We start from the raw sequence: 16077 nt of genomic DNA on the forward strand, positions 1-16077 counted from the left end.
CCCTGGTCATCGGCAAAGTAGATGCGAGTTGAAAGTGTGTTTTGCGAATATTCTAATTGATAGATTGAACGAAGTAGTGTGATTTGAATCTGAGCGACGTCAACAAAAGAAAGTACAAAACGCCCGCGTTATGTCCTTTTGACTAAACTTGGCTCCAGGACTGTACAGCGAGTCTTTGAAGCAAGTCTAGTATTTCCTTCCTTCCATAAAGTTTTGAAAGACAAGCGAGTTTAGGCTTGAAACAAGAGGCTACGGTGGCGTTCACTCGGCTTCACTTTATTTTAGGGGTGTTACTAAATAGAGTAACGCAAGAACAAGCATGCTTTTGTAAGTGATTCCGTGACTATTTTAGTAATTACTTCGTGAGCAATCTCACGAAGTGAGACCTAAAACACCTCGGGATTTACAATCGCTCCTCGCCTTTAACTCGATTTTTTCACAATCGCTCCTCACCTTTAACCTGCCAGTTTTCGTCATGAAATTATTTTTAGTATCGTTGGACAAAACAAACTCAAGTTTAGGCGCAAACCGAACACTATTATGAATGGCTTCGATTGTTTACGTTCTGATGTGAAAACGAGCCGTGAGAGCAGTTAAAGATCATTGGCTGATTGATTCAATTAGATGACCAGCGTTTGTGCGCTGGAAATACCTCTTTGGAAGATAAACGACGACCGTGACCAAATTTAAAATTCGGGCCCTTCCACACAAAAATACAGGAAACCGAAGTTATTACGAGCTGTGGAAGATTAGTGAAAAGATGTGACTATTAACTCCCATAAGTGACCAAGAAAGAATTTCTCCCTAACAATATCAATGAAATGTCAAGTGGACAAGTGATGAGAATAAAGAAAAATATCAATCGAGGGATGGTTAGCTGATCCAATACCAAATTCTCCACCCTAACAACTAGAGAACTGTATTGCAGACAGTAAGCAGAATTACTAATAAGATCTCAGGAGTAAAAGGGTTAATATTGTTATTGCTCAGATAGCTCTAGGGTCGTGGTCGTGGGATAAAACGGGCGGGAAATGGCGATTAGCAGATATCAATAGAGTCTACTTAAATAAGGGAAAATCGTTTTTTTTTTCAACGCAGTAGTTAACAATAAATAAGAAGACTGTCCAACGCATCAGCAAGCAGGTAGAGCGCATTTTTCATAGTGTGTTGCTTTACAATTTCCTTAATGTGTTGTGTTGGATCAAGATAATGACCGCAAATCACTTTTTGAAGGAGTTTCCTCTTGTAGAGGTTCTTCATTGCTTGTGAGACGCTTTGATCCATTGACTGAATCGGCTAAGTTGTGTTTGGAAGAGAACCATACAGGTAACAGACCAATCGCGGGTTTTCATCTCTTCAGGATGAGCAGAACAGTTGTCCATCAGCAACAACGCTTTAGGTGAACGAATGTTTGGTGCACGTTGGTGGCGTTTAATAACTGGGACGAAATCTTTCTTGAACCACTCAGCAAAAATCTCTGAGTTCATCCAAACGTTTCTTTGAGACTTGTAAATGACAGGAAGCGCAACCATGTTTACGTTTAAAACATCGTGGCGTCGCAAATTTTACAATCACAACTGGTTTCGGTTTATGGGTTCCTGTGGCATTACTACAACCAAGGACAGTTTGGCGATCTTTTGATTTCTTGAAACCAAGGGCAGATTTTTCGCGGCGTGACACCAGGGTTCTGTCGGACAAACATCTCCACAGGAGTCCCGTTTCTAACTATTAGGAGGCCTCTATGAGAAAACTAGAACTGAATCACAACTATTTCTACTGACATTAGATAAAAGCAACAAGGTATAGCAAAATATAATTTTTTAAAATTTTTTTGTTTTGTTTTTTTTTCTTTTTTTTTTTGATATTTTTGAGAAACACAATATCTGAAAACATTGGAAAAAATATTAGCAAAATGTTCTAAGTATGTGAAATATGGTACACCAAAAATTTAGTGATGGTACTTCTTAGAATGAAACACTGCAAAACAATCCCAACCCTTACTAACATGCATATACTTCTGACATTGAGGGGCATCACAATAAGATCGAACCCTAAAATCTCCCCTACCCTTTTTATAACATACAACACAGCGTCTCTGAGTACTAGAGAAAACTGGGATATGGACAGATATAAACTCCTCTGGGGCAGGAGGGGGTGATTCCACTGTGGTATTTGCAGGTGGACTACCATAATCAGGGAAACCACAGATTTGTCTAATAATTTCTACCCGGAAATCAGCCAAAGAATAATGGGAGGGCCTTTTAAGAGCATCATCGTCAGGAAACTGAGCCTGATGCTCTTTAAAAAGAATAAAACCATTAACTACAGCCATGTCAATTAGGTGGTAAAACAAAGTTTTCCACCACTTCATGGACTTACGTAGTGCACTATTTGTAGTTAGAATTTGATCAGATCGGTCAACCCTACTCATAAACTTATTGTAATTATCTATAACTTTAGGTTGTGATACTTCCCTTGTGTTCCACACACCATCTTTCTTTGTTTTCCTGTTGACCAGACCATGATCATTAGCTCTATCTATAGTTGTTAACATTGAAACTACTTTGTTATCCACCCACTGAAGTGCCAAACAAGGAGGATCCCTTTCCCAACGCATGCTACCCCTTTCTTTCCCCTTACCCCATTCCTTACTGTTTTTGAGCGCAGCTGGAAAGTCTCTCCTGGTTTCCCGCATGGTACCAGTGGCAAGGACTCCCTGAGCAAACAAATCTTTGAATAATTTGACTGATGTATAAAAGTTATCAACAAATAAATGGTAACCCTGATTGAGAAAAGGCCTTATAAGTTTCATCACTACATCATAACCTAACCCAAATTTACTAGTTTCCTGCCCCGTGACTTTACCAATGTAGACATTGAAGTCTACGGTGTAACCATTTGAACTGTCAGCCAATACCCACAATTTAATACCCCATCTGGTGGGCTTGTCTTTGATATACTGACGTATACCAGACCTGTGGCGAGACTTAACCATGCGCTCGTCAATAGCTAAATTTTGTCTGGGCTGGTACAAAGCAAGACACCTAGATTTAAAATAATCAATAAAGGACTCAACTTCACGCAGCTTATGGGATTTATCTTCTTTAGCGGGATCTACCACATGCAACATGGCCATTAGGGCTTTGAATCTGGTTCTAGACATGATTGCTCTTGCCCAGAGACCATGAAATAGGGTCTTTATGCTCCAATACTTGTCAACATCACCAATCTTAACAAGCCCCATATAAATGATAAGAGCAATCAGCCGCTTTATTTCATCAGCTGTGGTCTCTTTCCAACTACCATCAGGGCTTGTATAACTCTGATGGGACCCAGAAAATATATGCTCCCAAGCATAACTATTTGTATGTGCAACTATATTGTTTATCATTTCAATTGTAAAAAATAGGTTAAAAAACTCTACCGCCTTTTTCATGGTGCTCCTGAGTTGAGGCCGCTCAAAATGGATTCCAGCTGGCCTTGAAGGAGTAAAAGGAGGAATGGGATTGCTTACATCATGATCATTATAAGATTTGAAAGGGGCACGAGCAGGAGTACGAGTGCGACCACGCACACTCCTACGGCCAGCCGAACCACTTGAACGACCTCGAGTGGCACGAACACCACGATCTCGAGAAGCAGGAACACCAACAGCATCAGCACCATGGAATCTTCCAGGACCTACACAAACATAACAAATATTTTAGTTTTGTTGATAAAGTCCATAGATCCTATAGATAAGGTTTGATAAACCAAGTAATATTTTCCTGAGGCACTGCAGCGGCTCATCACACGCTTTGCGGAAGCCTGTAATGACTTTGGCCTAACCATCAGCCTGAAGAAGACTAACATCATGGGCCAAGGTGTCAGCGTCACTCCACACATCACCATTGGCGAGCACGCCTTAGAGGTAGTCGACAACTTCACCTACCTTGGCTCCTGTATCTCCAGAAACCTATCCCTGGACTCTGAGCTCAATGTTCGGATAGGAAAAGCAGCAACGGCAATGGCTCGCCTCGAAAAGAGAGTTTGGGACAATTCCCTGTTGACCATCAACACAAAGATGAAGGTGTACCAAGCCTGCGTACTGAGCACCCTTCTCTACGGTAGTGAGACATGGACCCTCTACTCCCGCCAAGAACGCAGGTTGAATGCCTTTCACATGCGCTGCCTTAGACGACTCCTTGGCATCACCTGGCAAGACCGCATCACAAATGCAGAGGTCCTATCACGGGCAGGTCTACCCAGCATTTATGCCATGCTGACCCAGAGGCGACTGCGCTGGCTCGGCCATGTATGCAGAATGGATGATGGACGCATCCCAAAGGACATCATGTACGGTGAGCTCGCCACAGGGACGCGGCCAACAGGACGACCAACTCTGCGCTACAAGGATGTCTGCAAGCGTGACTTGAAGACCTGCAGCATCAGCCCTGGAAACCTTGAGTCAGCAACAGCCGACCGTACACTCTGGCGATTGACTGTCAAGGCCGGCGTCAAACAAGCCGAGTTGAAGAGGGAGAGCCAGTGGGAGGTGAAGAGGACTCACAGGCGACAGAGGCTCCAGTCTGCCCCCATTCAACCAACCCCCACAAATGACTTTACCTGCACAAAATGCCAGCGGGTCTGCGGCTCCCGTATTGGGCTTCACAGCCACAGCCGGCGGTGCAGCTTGACGTGATTCTACTTCTTTGGTGCAGATTTCCATTGTCTTCCGAGACAGACGGTTGCCAACAACAAATTTTCCTCCTTTCAAGACATTTACTCACCAAGAGGAGCGGCAGAATTGAGAGGAGGAATTGGACAGGCAGCAGTAGAAGTAGCAGAGGGGCCAGCAACTACACATTAAAACAAAAATAATTATGAGAAATTGTAGCATTAATGCTGTTGGAAAGTGCTCAACACACATGAGTGTAGAGCGAAATACAGTTCAAAATGACAAATGAAACACGCATGATTACCTGTAACTCTGAGTTTCGTGCTTACGCACTCGTCAGACAGGTTTGATCTGTCTGACGAGTGCGTAGGAACGAAACTCAGAGTTACAGGGAATCATGCGTGTTTCATTTTAGTCATTTTGAACTGTAAAACAAAAATATAATTTTCAGTGAAAAAATCAGTTATCATCAACAGCGATATACTGATATCCTAAAAAAATTCACGTTATTCTATGGTATGTGCATTCGAAAATTATACTTGTTATTCTAAATTTTGCCGGGTGGAAATATTTCACTTACCAGGAACCATGGGTTCCTTAGTGGATGTCCTAGCCTCCTCCGGCCGCTCGTCATCTTCAACTTCTCCTTCGCTAAAACTGTCATAAGTAAAATGTTTATATTGCGTAAGTCAGTCAAAATTAACCGAATGAAAAATCTATATTAAACTAAATCGCCAAATCGTTATCGAATCGCACGCAACGGACGCAACCGAAAAATGCATTTCTCCATGGTAACAGCTGATCGAACCACGCTTCCAAATAGCTTGAATCGCATCGCATCTCATCGCTAAAAACATGCTCGTAACGTAAATTGCTGATTTTCAGAGTCCCTAAACTCAAATTTTAATCAAATTTGAAGAAATGCACAAGAATCAAACACAAAAGGGCGACCTGAGGCGAACGACTTCGCATCTCAAGACTACATGTTCGATGGCGACCATTTTCCCATGGCCTTTATTGACTTCTCACCTCGATTCCCCACTCTCATTTTCTAGCTGCCAGTCCAGATCACTTTCTTCTCCACTGTCCATCCCATCAGCGGAGTTTTCATCATTAAAGATCTTCTCTAACATTATTTCAGCGGAGACAAGGTTCACACGCGCACGCTTGGACGATGAAGCCATGTTCAACGGTGAAACTTAAAATGTCAAATTAGTGTTGTGTAGTATTTTCAAATGTCGCTCACCAAACTCGCTACATGATTCGTTTAACATGTCAACGTCATACAGACCAAATATGGAAAGAGTCGGAAGTAACGCAATACTCTTCCGGAAATGATGGGTGGAATTCCACCCCTAAGCGCTGGGGCTGCTGGGATATCTTTTAATTAAAAGATATATCAGACATACAAAGTATAATTTCTATCAGGTCAATATTTTATCGTGCTAAGGTGCTCTAAAGGGGCCTAGAGCAAAACAAGGAAAATTTCTATTTAGGCTCTTTCATTATTTAAATAACGCGGTGCACTTTGCTTTCTTTTCTTTGTGGAATGTTAGGTTTTGAGATGGAAGACGGATCCCCTCCCGGAGTCAGCTTAAATAGCCATCAAGAGGCCAAGGAGTTGGTATTTGGCGACGATAGTTGCAACTATCAGCTACAAGAGTTTTTGAAATCAGATCGAAAAGAAATGACCATCCTACTATATGGCAAGACAGGAGTAGGAAAGTCACATTTGACCAATGCACTTATTGGTGAAAATCTCACGAAAGAGGATCATACTCTGTTTACAGAGACAACCGGAGTAAGCAGATTCACGACTATCTAACTCAAAATTTCTGTTCATAATCATGACCATTACAATTTCCTCAAACGCGACTCGCGCATTAGCTGTTTATTTATATTAATTATTCTATAGAGTTGTAATCAGACAATGCCTTTACCATAGATATTTTCTCAAATAAACTTCATAATGAGTTTTTTTTCGGAAATTGCAATGGTCATCAATAATTGATAACAGGAATTTGTGTTGTCCAATTCGTTCTGTAGTAATATACATGAAAACATCACGCACTTCTGATTGGCTGGAAACGAGTGATTTTTTTAATGTAACGCGAGATCACGAGTGCAAAGTTGTAACATGAGTGCAAATTACAAATGACGCACGCTGTCAGATTTTCGTCAATTTATCATCTTAATGCTTTCCTACGCAAAGTGAAAAATATTGTCCTGCTAAGTGTTGATATCAAATTACCTTGGTGCTTGTGAAAGTTAAGCTCATAGTGTATTTATCAGACGTAATGCAAAAAAGATCTGAACAAGAGAATTGCTGCGGTTAGGGATCGAGTTTGTCTGCAGAAAGAAAATTCGAAATTTATTGGGTTTTTTTTTTATAGAGACTGGTGTATTCTTAAAATCTGAACTAAAATTTTTATTTATCATCTTCTGGTCTCACTATCCCTTTATGGAAATGCTCTTACAGGAATACTGTTATCCAGATAGAGAAATGATAAATTACACAAGGTTCAAGCTAACAGCCAGCTTCCGGCGGCAGCCGAAACTTTTGCTTAGGGTTAGGGAACTTTTTTTTCACCAAGGAACTAGAATTTTATTGAAAATATTATGCTTATTGATCTTTCGACTGAAGTTAAAGTCGCTGTCATATTATGGTGAACATTTCATATCAGGCAATAAAGTAACCAATGTTTTGAAGGCTGTTTGCAAACGTAAACGAATATAAAGTTTTGAGATTTGAAGCGTGCTACAGGGAGTATTTTTGTTTACAGTATCTAGCTTTCTACGTATTTCTTTAAGCGTGACATCACAGGCGGCCCAAGTTCCAGCTGCGAGATGATCATCTTGCGCAATAACAGTTATGGCGGAATTGTAAGAGTTTGTATAGGAATATTTATGATCGCTTTAAGGAATAAAAAAAATACGTCAAATTCTCAATAAAAATACCTCACCTTACTTCCACGATGTATCGCTTGCGATCTGATCGCTTACTTTGATGAAAAGAGCCCATTTTAAGAAAAGTCCGTTTCTTATGTACGTTGAAAACCTCGAAATGAAGAACTCGCTAAAATGGGCTGTCCAAGGTGATCGTAGCCGTTGCGATCAAAATGGTGACACCGCTTCTGATCGCCGCCTCATTACCAGTGTTTTCATGGTGGAGATATTAATAAGCCCGGAGTCACATCTGCGTCTACGCTCAGGTACGATAGGCACTGATCATGGGTAGAGAGGCCCAGGGTAGAGTTTCCCCAGCATCAACCCCGTCCCTCCTTCAGTAAGAGAAAACCTGAGAGATGTCATGATGAGGTACGCTAGAGGAACCATCAGGGTGGTATTCGAAAGGATAGTGGCTCTCATGGTGCCGCTGCCTTCGACTGGATTGTTAATTACTTCATAGACTGGCAACGAGATAGCCTTGGAAGGGAAGATTAATACTATGGAGGAAGAGAGAGAAAACTAGCGAATAGCTGACACCGGAGTAGTTCTTATTGAAAGCTATTTTGCACCTTAAAATCTGCATAACCTCTACTTATTGCAAAAAAGTTGTACATTGGTAAAACTAGATGACAAATTCCGAGAACACGTCCGCGATGTAGAAAGAAATGACAAGGACGTGTCCAAACCAGTCACAAGACACTTTAATCTTCCTAATCATTCTAGCAGCCAGGAGCCCATTACTTAGGCTCCTGAAGTAGCATATGGCAGTTTCCGGCCTTTCCCTTCATCTGGGCAGTTCGAAAAGCCGCAAAACTCTAGAACAAAAATTTATCTTTCAAATCGACGCTCTTTATCACCACCGTATCAACGAGCGCTTTTCATTCAACAAATTTATTATTTTTTTTCTCCTCACCATATTCCCACCAATAGCGTAGCTCCATTTTCTGCAAATAAAACCACACACAAAACCCACAATTCCTCTAATCGCTCTGACGAAGGGTTTAAACGAGTTCGAGGCGTCAGCTTTTCGACTCTTTGCGGTGGATAATACTAAATTACCCGATCTTCACGAAAGACCGAGCATTTGCCTTGCCTTTCAAGGTAGGTTGAATGGATTAATTTGTGCAACTGATTTGCCGATAGTCATCTAACAGTACATTACAACGACAAGGAAGACGTCGATTTAAAAATGAATATATATTTTCATTTTGAAAAAAAATGCTTTCCCATGCCGTCTGTCGTGTATTCGTGGTATCTTTCGATACGTCGACAAAATCCGGTGTACATTTGTTCAGGTCTTCGCTAGTTGTCGCCGTTACGAATTAAACATCACTGGTCAAAATAGTAGCTTTATCTTTGTGCGCAAAACGATCCACGATTGAAGAAGTTCGAGCCGGTTTTGCTGGCAAAAGTCGAGTAATATATTATGACCGATATAGATAGCAAGATCTACTCTCGCTCGTCATTCAGAAGACATAGTTTTTAACGGGGTTTAGACAGTTTTAAGCTAATTCCGAAACATTTTTTTGAAGGAATCTTTGTTGGATAATTTGTTGTAAGATGTTTCTTCTTTTTCCAAGAATCCTCGCGTCCTCGATTTTTTCCAAGAATCCTCGCTTCCTATTCTCTATACCAGCTGTGTTTGATTAAAGACTGACAGATAAGTTTGCCGACAAAAGGTAACAGATCACTAAAATACTTTCAAATAAATTAAAGTTAGTTATGTTTCCTGTAGCGATCCTTTCGACTGAGAAATAATTTGCTCTTTCTTCGCAGGTGCACCGTAAGTATCTCTTAAAGAGATTTGTAAAACCTTGAGATTCTGCGGCAAATTATCCAACTTTTTTAGACAACCGTGGCACTGTCTACAATTAAGGCCCAAAATGCCCATTTTTCACAGCTAGGACTTACTTCAAAACTTAGGCAAACTGTATATCCCTGGAAAGCTTATGACTTGAAGATCATGAAAAAAAATATTCCAGACTCAACTTGTCAATTGTAATAGGATACCACTCATTTAATTGAGCCACCTGCTGGGTTCTACCAAGGGTAATTAAGAAAAGATAACTCCTTCTGGAATTAATAAAAAATAATGTTTTTAGTATCAATTCAAAGAAGACATGTTGCTTATTGTTATAAGCAGTGGGATTTCTAATATGTTGAAAACATTTTAAATGATGATGAATTAAATTTGACATGGAAAATCAGAGGGGTGTTTCACTTCATAACTTTAAGTACATACATCATATGGAAAATTGCTCTGCTTTTAACACAAAACTTATCAAAAGGAACAAATGCTGAAAATTTCAGATCAATTGGATAAATTGTTGTCAAGATATCTTTTCTTGAAAACAAAATTATTGCATAATGAGAAAATAGCCTTTAAACTTACAGATAGCAATCAAACTTAATTTTTTACAATATGTAACCACTATAGTGGCCCAAGTGTCCATATTTTGTCTGCAGGAGTATCTAAAAGTAATTTAAAAGCCTCCTGGTGCATAAGTAACTCCTTCAGCTTCTCCAAGGGCTTCCTCTCGATGAGTCCTCAGAAGTCACTTCCCTTGATGCCGTCTCTTTTCCTTCTGCATAACCTGCAAATTGGACTTAGCCAATCTTTTACTGTCTTTTGCATGTGTTCTCTCTCTTGTACAAACACCACCAGGGATACAAAGCCTCTCCATGATTTTTAGCCTACTAAAAGACTCAGCAGTTAATGTCATATGATTTCCCTCGCTGGGTCACACCACTGGATGGTGGAAGTGGACTGGATTCCTCGCAAGAACTGCACTGAAGGGAAAACTGTAACCCCCACTCTTGCACTTTTATCTTCCTCAAGAGTTAAGGTTCCTATAGACAAATCAAGTGAAAATTGTAAGATAAATCGGGCAATTTTGTTGTGAGCAAAGTAAATACCTCAAGTCAGAAATACACATTCTGTGATTTTTTCCCCATAATTTTTTGTTTACAGTGTATATGCACAATACCTAAAAATCTTTCTCTTACCCAATCCAAGATTTAATAGATAAATCAGCGTATTTATTAGGGAAAAACTGGAACTATGGGTCGATATGACATGGGAAATAAGTCATAATCGAGAACAGTGAAAGACATGGATTTAAAAAAAATTCTCACCTTTCTCACACACGTGTGCCTTTGAGACGGCCGTGGATAAATTTTTCGCATTTATTAATCTAAATCCCTCGCTTTCCTCGGTATTGAAGGTATACTCTTCATCAGAGCTGTCTAAAAGAAGCGGAATATTTCATTTTCTTTCTGGAGGAACCAACGGTTTCTTTAGAGTCCGAGTCGGAGAGCTGATTTTCATCCCGCGAAGTGCTCGGAGTTGAGGCGGCGATTTCGTCAACATCAGGAGCTGTTTCTTCAGACTCTTCTTTCTGTTTTCGCCTTCCAGAAAAATTTCTCTTTCTTTTCTTCCTGTAGACAGATCTACTTTTCTCTCCGACCATTTTCGATATCACTTTTCCTTTGATTATAACTTTTCCTTTGATTGCTCCGAGTACACTGAGTGTCACATTCGACCAAAACTGCCTCTAAATCTATCCCATAATGGTTTTGACCCTAGAAAACCGCTCAGATAAGACTACATAAAGTATCTCTCGTTAAATCCTGCCCGTTTGCCGTCTGTCGTGTATTCGTGGTATCTTTCGATGCGTCGACAAAATCCGGTGTACATTTGTTCAGGTCTTCGCTATTTGTCGCCGTTACGAATTAAACATCACTGGTCAAAATAGTAGCTTTATCTTTGTGCGCGAAACGATCCACGATTGAAGAAGTTCGAGCCGATTTTGCTGGCAAAAGTCGAGTAATATATTTTGACCGATATCGATAGCAAGATCTACTCTCGCTCGTCATTAAGAAGACATAGTTTTTAACGGGGTTTAGACACTTTTAAGCTAGCCAAATATCGCCTAACATCTTTTTCTATATCCTTAAAGCAAAGTATGTATTTGAATGCGGACACTGAATTGTAAATTGCCCGGCTAACGTAAACTAAATAAAGAACAAAACACAGAGCACTCAAAGTATTTGAAAGAAAAACTAAGCGCTCCCCTAAAGTAAATTAAATAGAGAATAAAACACAAGGCACTTAGAGTATTGACCACCGAATTTGATCAATATTTTTAGATGGAAGGTTTGAATGCCTGAACTGATCGATATATTAATATGTCAGTACTACAGCAAATCGACTGAGGAGAATTAAGCGCAAGCACAGTTAAGATTTATCAAAATTTTTCTCGGCGAAGTAGATTTTCTTGCATTCTACTCTTCTGCCACGTAGCACATAACCAGTAGTCGGGCGACTGATCCCGCATGGAAATAAAACACCTGAAGATCAGAGTATTAGCAGCCGAATTTTGATTTCTCGTCGTAATCAAAAACTACCTACTTACGTCTTCATAGATGACTCAAAACTGTTTCAACAAATCAACTCAGTCTTTAAAGGCTGCAACACGAATGAAGCACGTGTGAGCAAGATCACTTAATGATCCAATTGATGCCAGATGCTCTTTGGAAAGCATTTATGTTGACGTCATAATCTTTTGATTGAGAAAAACAAACAGCAGATTATTATTTTGACAATGACTAAATATTTCTTAATAATTTTCTATCCACAATGATTTGGTCAATTTACACATGTTTTATTTTCTTCCTCTTATATTAATAAAAATGATTTTTTTCAAAGTTTGTTATCAAGAATGGCACAGGAAGGGACCTCAGAGAAAAGTTCTGATGCCTCGGCAACTGAAGTTGGTCAGATTATATTTGGTGCAAAAAACTTGGAGTATCAGATCGAAGAATTTGTCAGTTCCGGTGGCCAGACAGTTAATATCCTCCTGAGTGGCAAGACAGGAGTTGGCAAGTCTTATTTGACAAATGCGCTCATTGGAGAAAACGTTGCAGCAGAAGGATATGACATCGACCCACAAACTGATGACGTAAGCTACTTTGATATCGACAATTACTTCACCTTTTAAACTATTATGAGGTGCTTTCATTAACGGGTTACTGTGCATTACTTGTGGATAGGAAAATGGATAATATCTCGCGTCCATGCATGTCTAGAATCCATCTGTTCCCTTTTTTTCTTCCGGAAATTCCCATCTTTAATACTTGAAATTAAGAAAGAATTATCGAATTACTTTACAGGTATTAGGTACAAAATTACCCTAAGGATAAGTAAATACTTCTTTTCAACGTCTTTTAGACGAACAGGGCTTTATATGAATAAAACGTTTTCATGCATTTTTCTCGCGTAACTGAGGTAACATACCAAGCCATATCATAATGAAATCTCTGTTAGAGTTAAAAGTTGTAATCATTTCCTGTTTTATGTCCCTCAGGTAACTGCTTATGAAGTTGTCAAAAACGGCGTAACTATCACAGTGTTCGACACTCCAGGACTTGCAGACGCAACCGGCAATGATGAAGAATATCTGCGGAAAATCAAGGAGAGAGTGACCCACTTCGACTTGTTTCTCTTCTGCACTGAGATGACCAGTAAGCGATTCCGCACCGACGACTTGGAAACGTTAAAGAAGCTTACAGAAGCCTTGGGGGAGAAACTTTGGGAACATGCTCTTGTGGTTTTAACCTTTGCCAACGAAGTCCCACTATCGCCAACCAAGAAGACAGATGACGTACCTGAAGCAACCGCTTTCAATAACCGTGTTTTAGCTTTCAAGAAAGCGATAAACAAACATTTGGTTGCTATCGGAGTACCTGATATTACAGCGACTAATTTGCCATTTACGCCAGCCGGAGAGTTGGATGATCCAAGACTTCCAGGTAGAGAAGACTGGTTAACAGCATTTTGGATCTCAGCTTTCAAACGTATCAACAGGAACGCAAAAGCTGCTTTCCTGATGGCAAATGTTGATCGTATTTCATTTTCTTCCACCCTTAGTGACGGAAACGAAGAAATCCAAGTAAGGAAAGATGGCAACGTTGTCAATCTTGGCCAGTTCGGTAATTTATCCATCGAAGAAAAGAATACAATCAAAGAATTCAGAACAAAATTGAAAGAGAGCGACTTTGACGAAAAATTGAACCGTTGTTTCCAGAAAGGCGGGACGTCCGAGGAGCCTGGCCAAGATGCAAAGGTGTCAGGTCCCTCCCTCAAGGTGAATGAAACGTACTCTGAAGAAATCATTAGGGATGTGTTTGGCGGTGTATCAGGGCAACTCATCGGTGAGCTGACCGGTGCTAAATCTGGTAAAAAGTACCAAACATTCTTCGGCTGGCTAACGAAGTATTTTAAGAAGTCTTACCCAACTTCCCGACCCACTTAAGGTAGACCAGAAGGCATGAAGAAATGATCACAAGGTGGCCAAAAGAGTGAAAAAGAGAGAAACTACTTGACATTAAAAATATCAATCAGTTACACTTTGAACATATAATCTATTAACGGAAATGAACTCTGTATACTTAAAAGGTTCATGCCACGTTTCTGAAATAGAATATTCTGTAGAAAAAAGGTTCAGATAGATTGCATATAGCTCCAAGTGTTTTTTTTGTTACAAGATAAGACGAGTTTCAAGCATCTGCAGATAAAGTTGCTGAGTGATGAGTTCAGGTAGATTGCATGTTATATGTGGGCTTGTTAGAGATCCAAGCGTTTTTTTGTTACAAGATAAGATAAGTTTCAAGCGTCTGCAGATTAAGTTTCTGAGTAAAATGAAACTATTTAGCTCTATTTAATAGAGAGGACTGATAAATTAAACTTTAAAAAACGTCTTTTGTGATTTTTCTTTAATTTGTGTTATTAGTAACACCAACCAAAAGAAAAGGGTTGTAGAGTTTTTGTTTCCGTGCCTGAATTTTACGGGAAAAGATGGAAAAAAGTATTTAGCAGGCGTTTAAGAACTTTGATAGAAGAAAGCCTTCCTTGAGTCCTTCGTTATTTAATTTCCTTATTATACAATATTGAAGAGCAAACAAGGCCCTCTTGAATCTGTTTATTCTCTGTGCCTACTTGTGCCTGTTTTCTATCAAGCTTCTAACTTCTATGAGACCGACCAGTATTTATCGCCTGGGGGAATGGGGGGACAGGAGGATTTTGGTTGTGTCACAATAAAGTTTACCTGATTTCTCCCCCGAAAGGCTCTGTAGAGTTCTAATGAACCCCCTGCGTCAGGGTCAATGTTTCATCGTGCTAAGGCGCTCTGAGAGGTCCTAGAGCAAAACAAGGAAAATTTCTATTTAGGCTCTTTCATTATTTAAATAACGCGGTGCACTTTGCTTTCTTTTCTTTGTGGAATGTTAGGTTTTGAGATGGAAGACGGATCCCCTCCCGGAGTCAGCTTAAATAGCCATCAAGAGGCCAAGGAGTTGATATTTGGCGATGATAGTTGCAAGTATCAGCTACAAGAGTTTTTGAAATCAGATCGAAAAGAAATGACCATCCTACCATGTGGCAAGACAGGAGTAGGAAAGTCACATTTGAACAATGCACTTATTGGTGAAAATCTCACGAAATAGGATCATACTCTGTTTACAGAGACAACCGGAGTGAGCAGATTCACGACTATCTAACTCAAAATTTCTGCTCATAATCATTACCATTACAATTTGCTCAAACGCGACTCGCGCATTAGCTGTTTATTTTTATTAAATATTCTATAGAGTTGTAATCAGACAATGCCCCCACCATAGATTTTTTCTCAAATAAACTTCATAATGTGTTTTTTTTTTCGGAAATTGCAATGGTCATGAATAATTGATAACAGGAATTTGTATTGTCCATTCGTTCTGTAGTAATATACATGAAAACATCACGCACTTCTGATTGGCTGGAAACGAGTGATTTTTTTAATGTAACGCGAGATCACGAGTGCAAAGTTGTAACATGAGTGCAAATTACAAATGACGCACGCTGTCAGATTTTCGTCAATTTATCATCTTAATGCTTTCCTACGCAAAGTGAACTAGACCCTGTAAGCAGGGTAACTGGGATACCTGGATGGTACTGGATCCTTGGAATCAAGTGTAGTGATACTACGGGTGTCGGATTAGTATACTGAAATATTTTTTGTAGGGTGGGTGGATTACTTGTGGTCTACATTCTTACAAAAGGAAAGAAGAGTATTAACGTGGAAAAGAACGAAAATGTCGAATTATCTCCCACACAGGTATTTGTGGTAGATTATGTGTGTTGTGCGAATAAATGTAACCAAAGATAAACTGTATTGGTGCCACAGATACCTATTAGTACAAAATGCAGACAGCAGATCGGATACAAAATATAGACTGCAGAGTGGGTACAAAATGCAGACAGAATCTGAAGAGTTTTTACGTCTGGTAAATAATAACATGTCATCTCACAGCTTACCGAGCGTCACGCAATCGCTTTTCCTCTATCAGTCTTCACGATTATTTGCACTATTGTGGAAAATTCGTGGCCCATTTCTTGATGAAAATCGATCGTAATATAATTTCAAGCCTTCAAT

The 16077-nt window shown here is 39.8% G+C and overlaps 1 protein-coding gene and 1 long non-coding RNA gene across 3 annotated transcripts; one reads left to right on the forward strand and one right to left on the reverse strand.

Moving 5' to 3' along the window:
• Positions 1–8564: 8564 nt before the first annotated feature.
• LOC149039799 (uncharacterized) lies at positions 8565–14365 on the forward strand. Of its 2 annotated transcripts, XM_089182068.1 has the most exons (4): positions 8577–8707; positions 9187–9285; positions 12315–12567; positions 12973–14365. In XM_089182068.1, the coding sequence occupies exons 3-4, from the start codon at positions 12328–12330 to the stop codon at positions 13918–13920; spliced, it is 1188 nt and encodes a 395-aa protein (XP_089038194.1). In that variant the 5' UTR covers positions 8577–8707; positions 9187–9285; positions 12315–12327; the 3' UTR covers positions 13921–14365. The 2 variants fall into 2 exon arrangements, with proteins under 2 accessions (XP_089038193.1, XP_089038194.1); XM_089182067.1 differs by lacking the exon at positions 9187–9285 and having other exon boundaries at positions 8565–8707.
• On the reverse strand, positions 9602–11173 carry LOC149039800 (uncharacterized). The gene is made up of 2 exons (XR_016179668.1): positions 10742–11173; positions 9602–10456 (listed from the first exon to the last, which is right to left on the reverse strand). It is a non-coding gene; the product is annotated as an uncharacterized LOC149039800 (long non-coding RNA).
• Positions 14366–16077: the final 1712 nt, after the last annotated feature.

Source organism: Pocillopora damicornis, chromosome 9, assembly GCF_964200805.1.
Source record: "Pocillopora damicornis chromosome 9, jaPocDami1.2, whole genome shotgun sequence".
Taxonomy (NCBI): Eukaryota; Metazoa; Cnidaria; class Anthozoa; order Scleractinia; family Pocilloporidae; genus Pocillopora; species Pocillopora damicornis.

Coding starts and splice junctions, on each gene's coding strand:
- LOC149039799 (XM_089182067.1), top strand. CDS start 12,328: ATGGCACAGGAAGGGACCTCAGAGAAAAGTTCTGATGCCTCGGCAACT. Junction 12,568..12,972: donor TCGACCCACAAACTGATGAC/GTAAGCTACTTT, acceptor TATGTCCCTCAG/GTAACTGCTTATGAAGTTGT.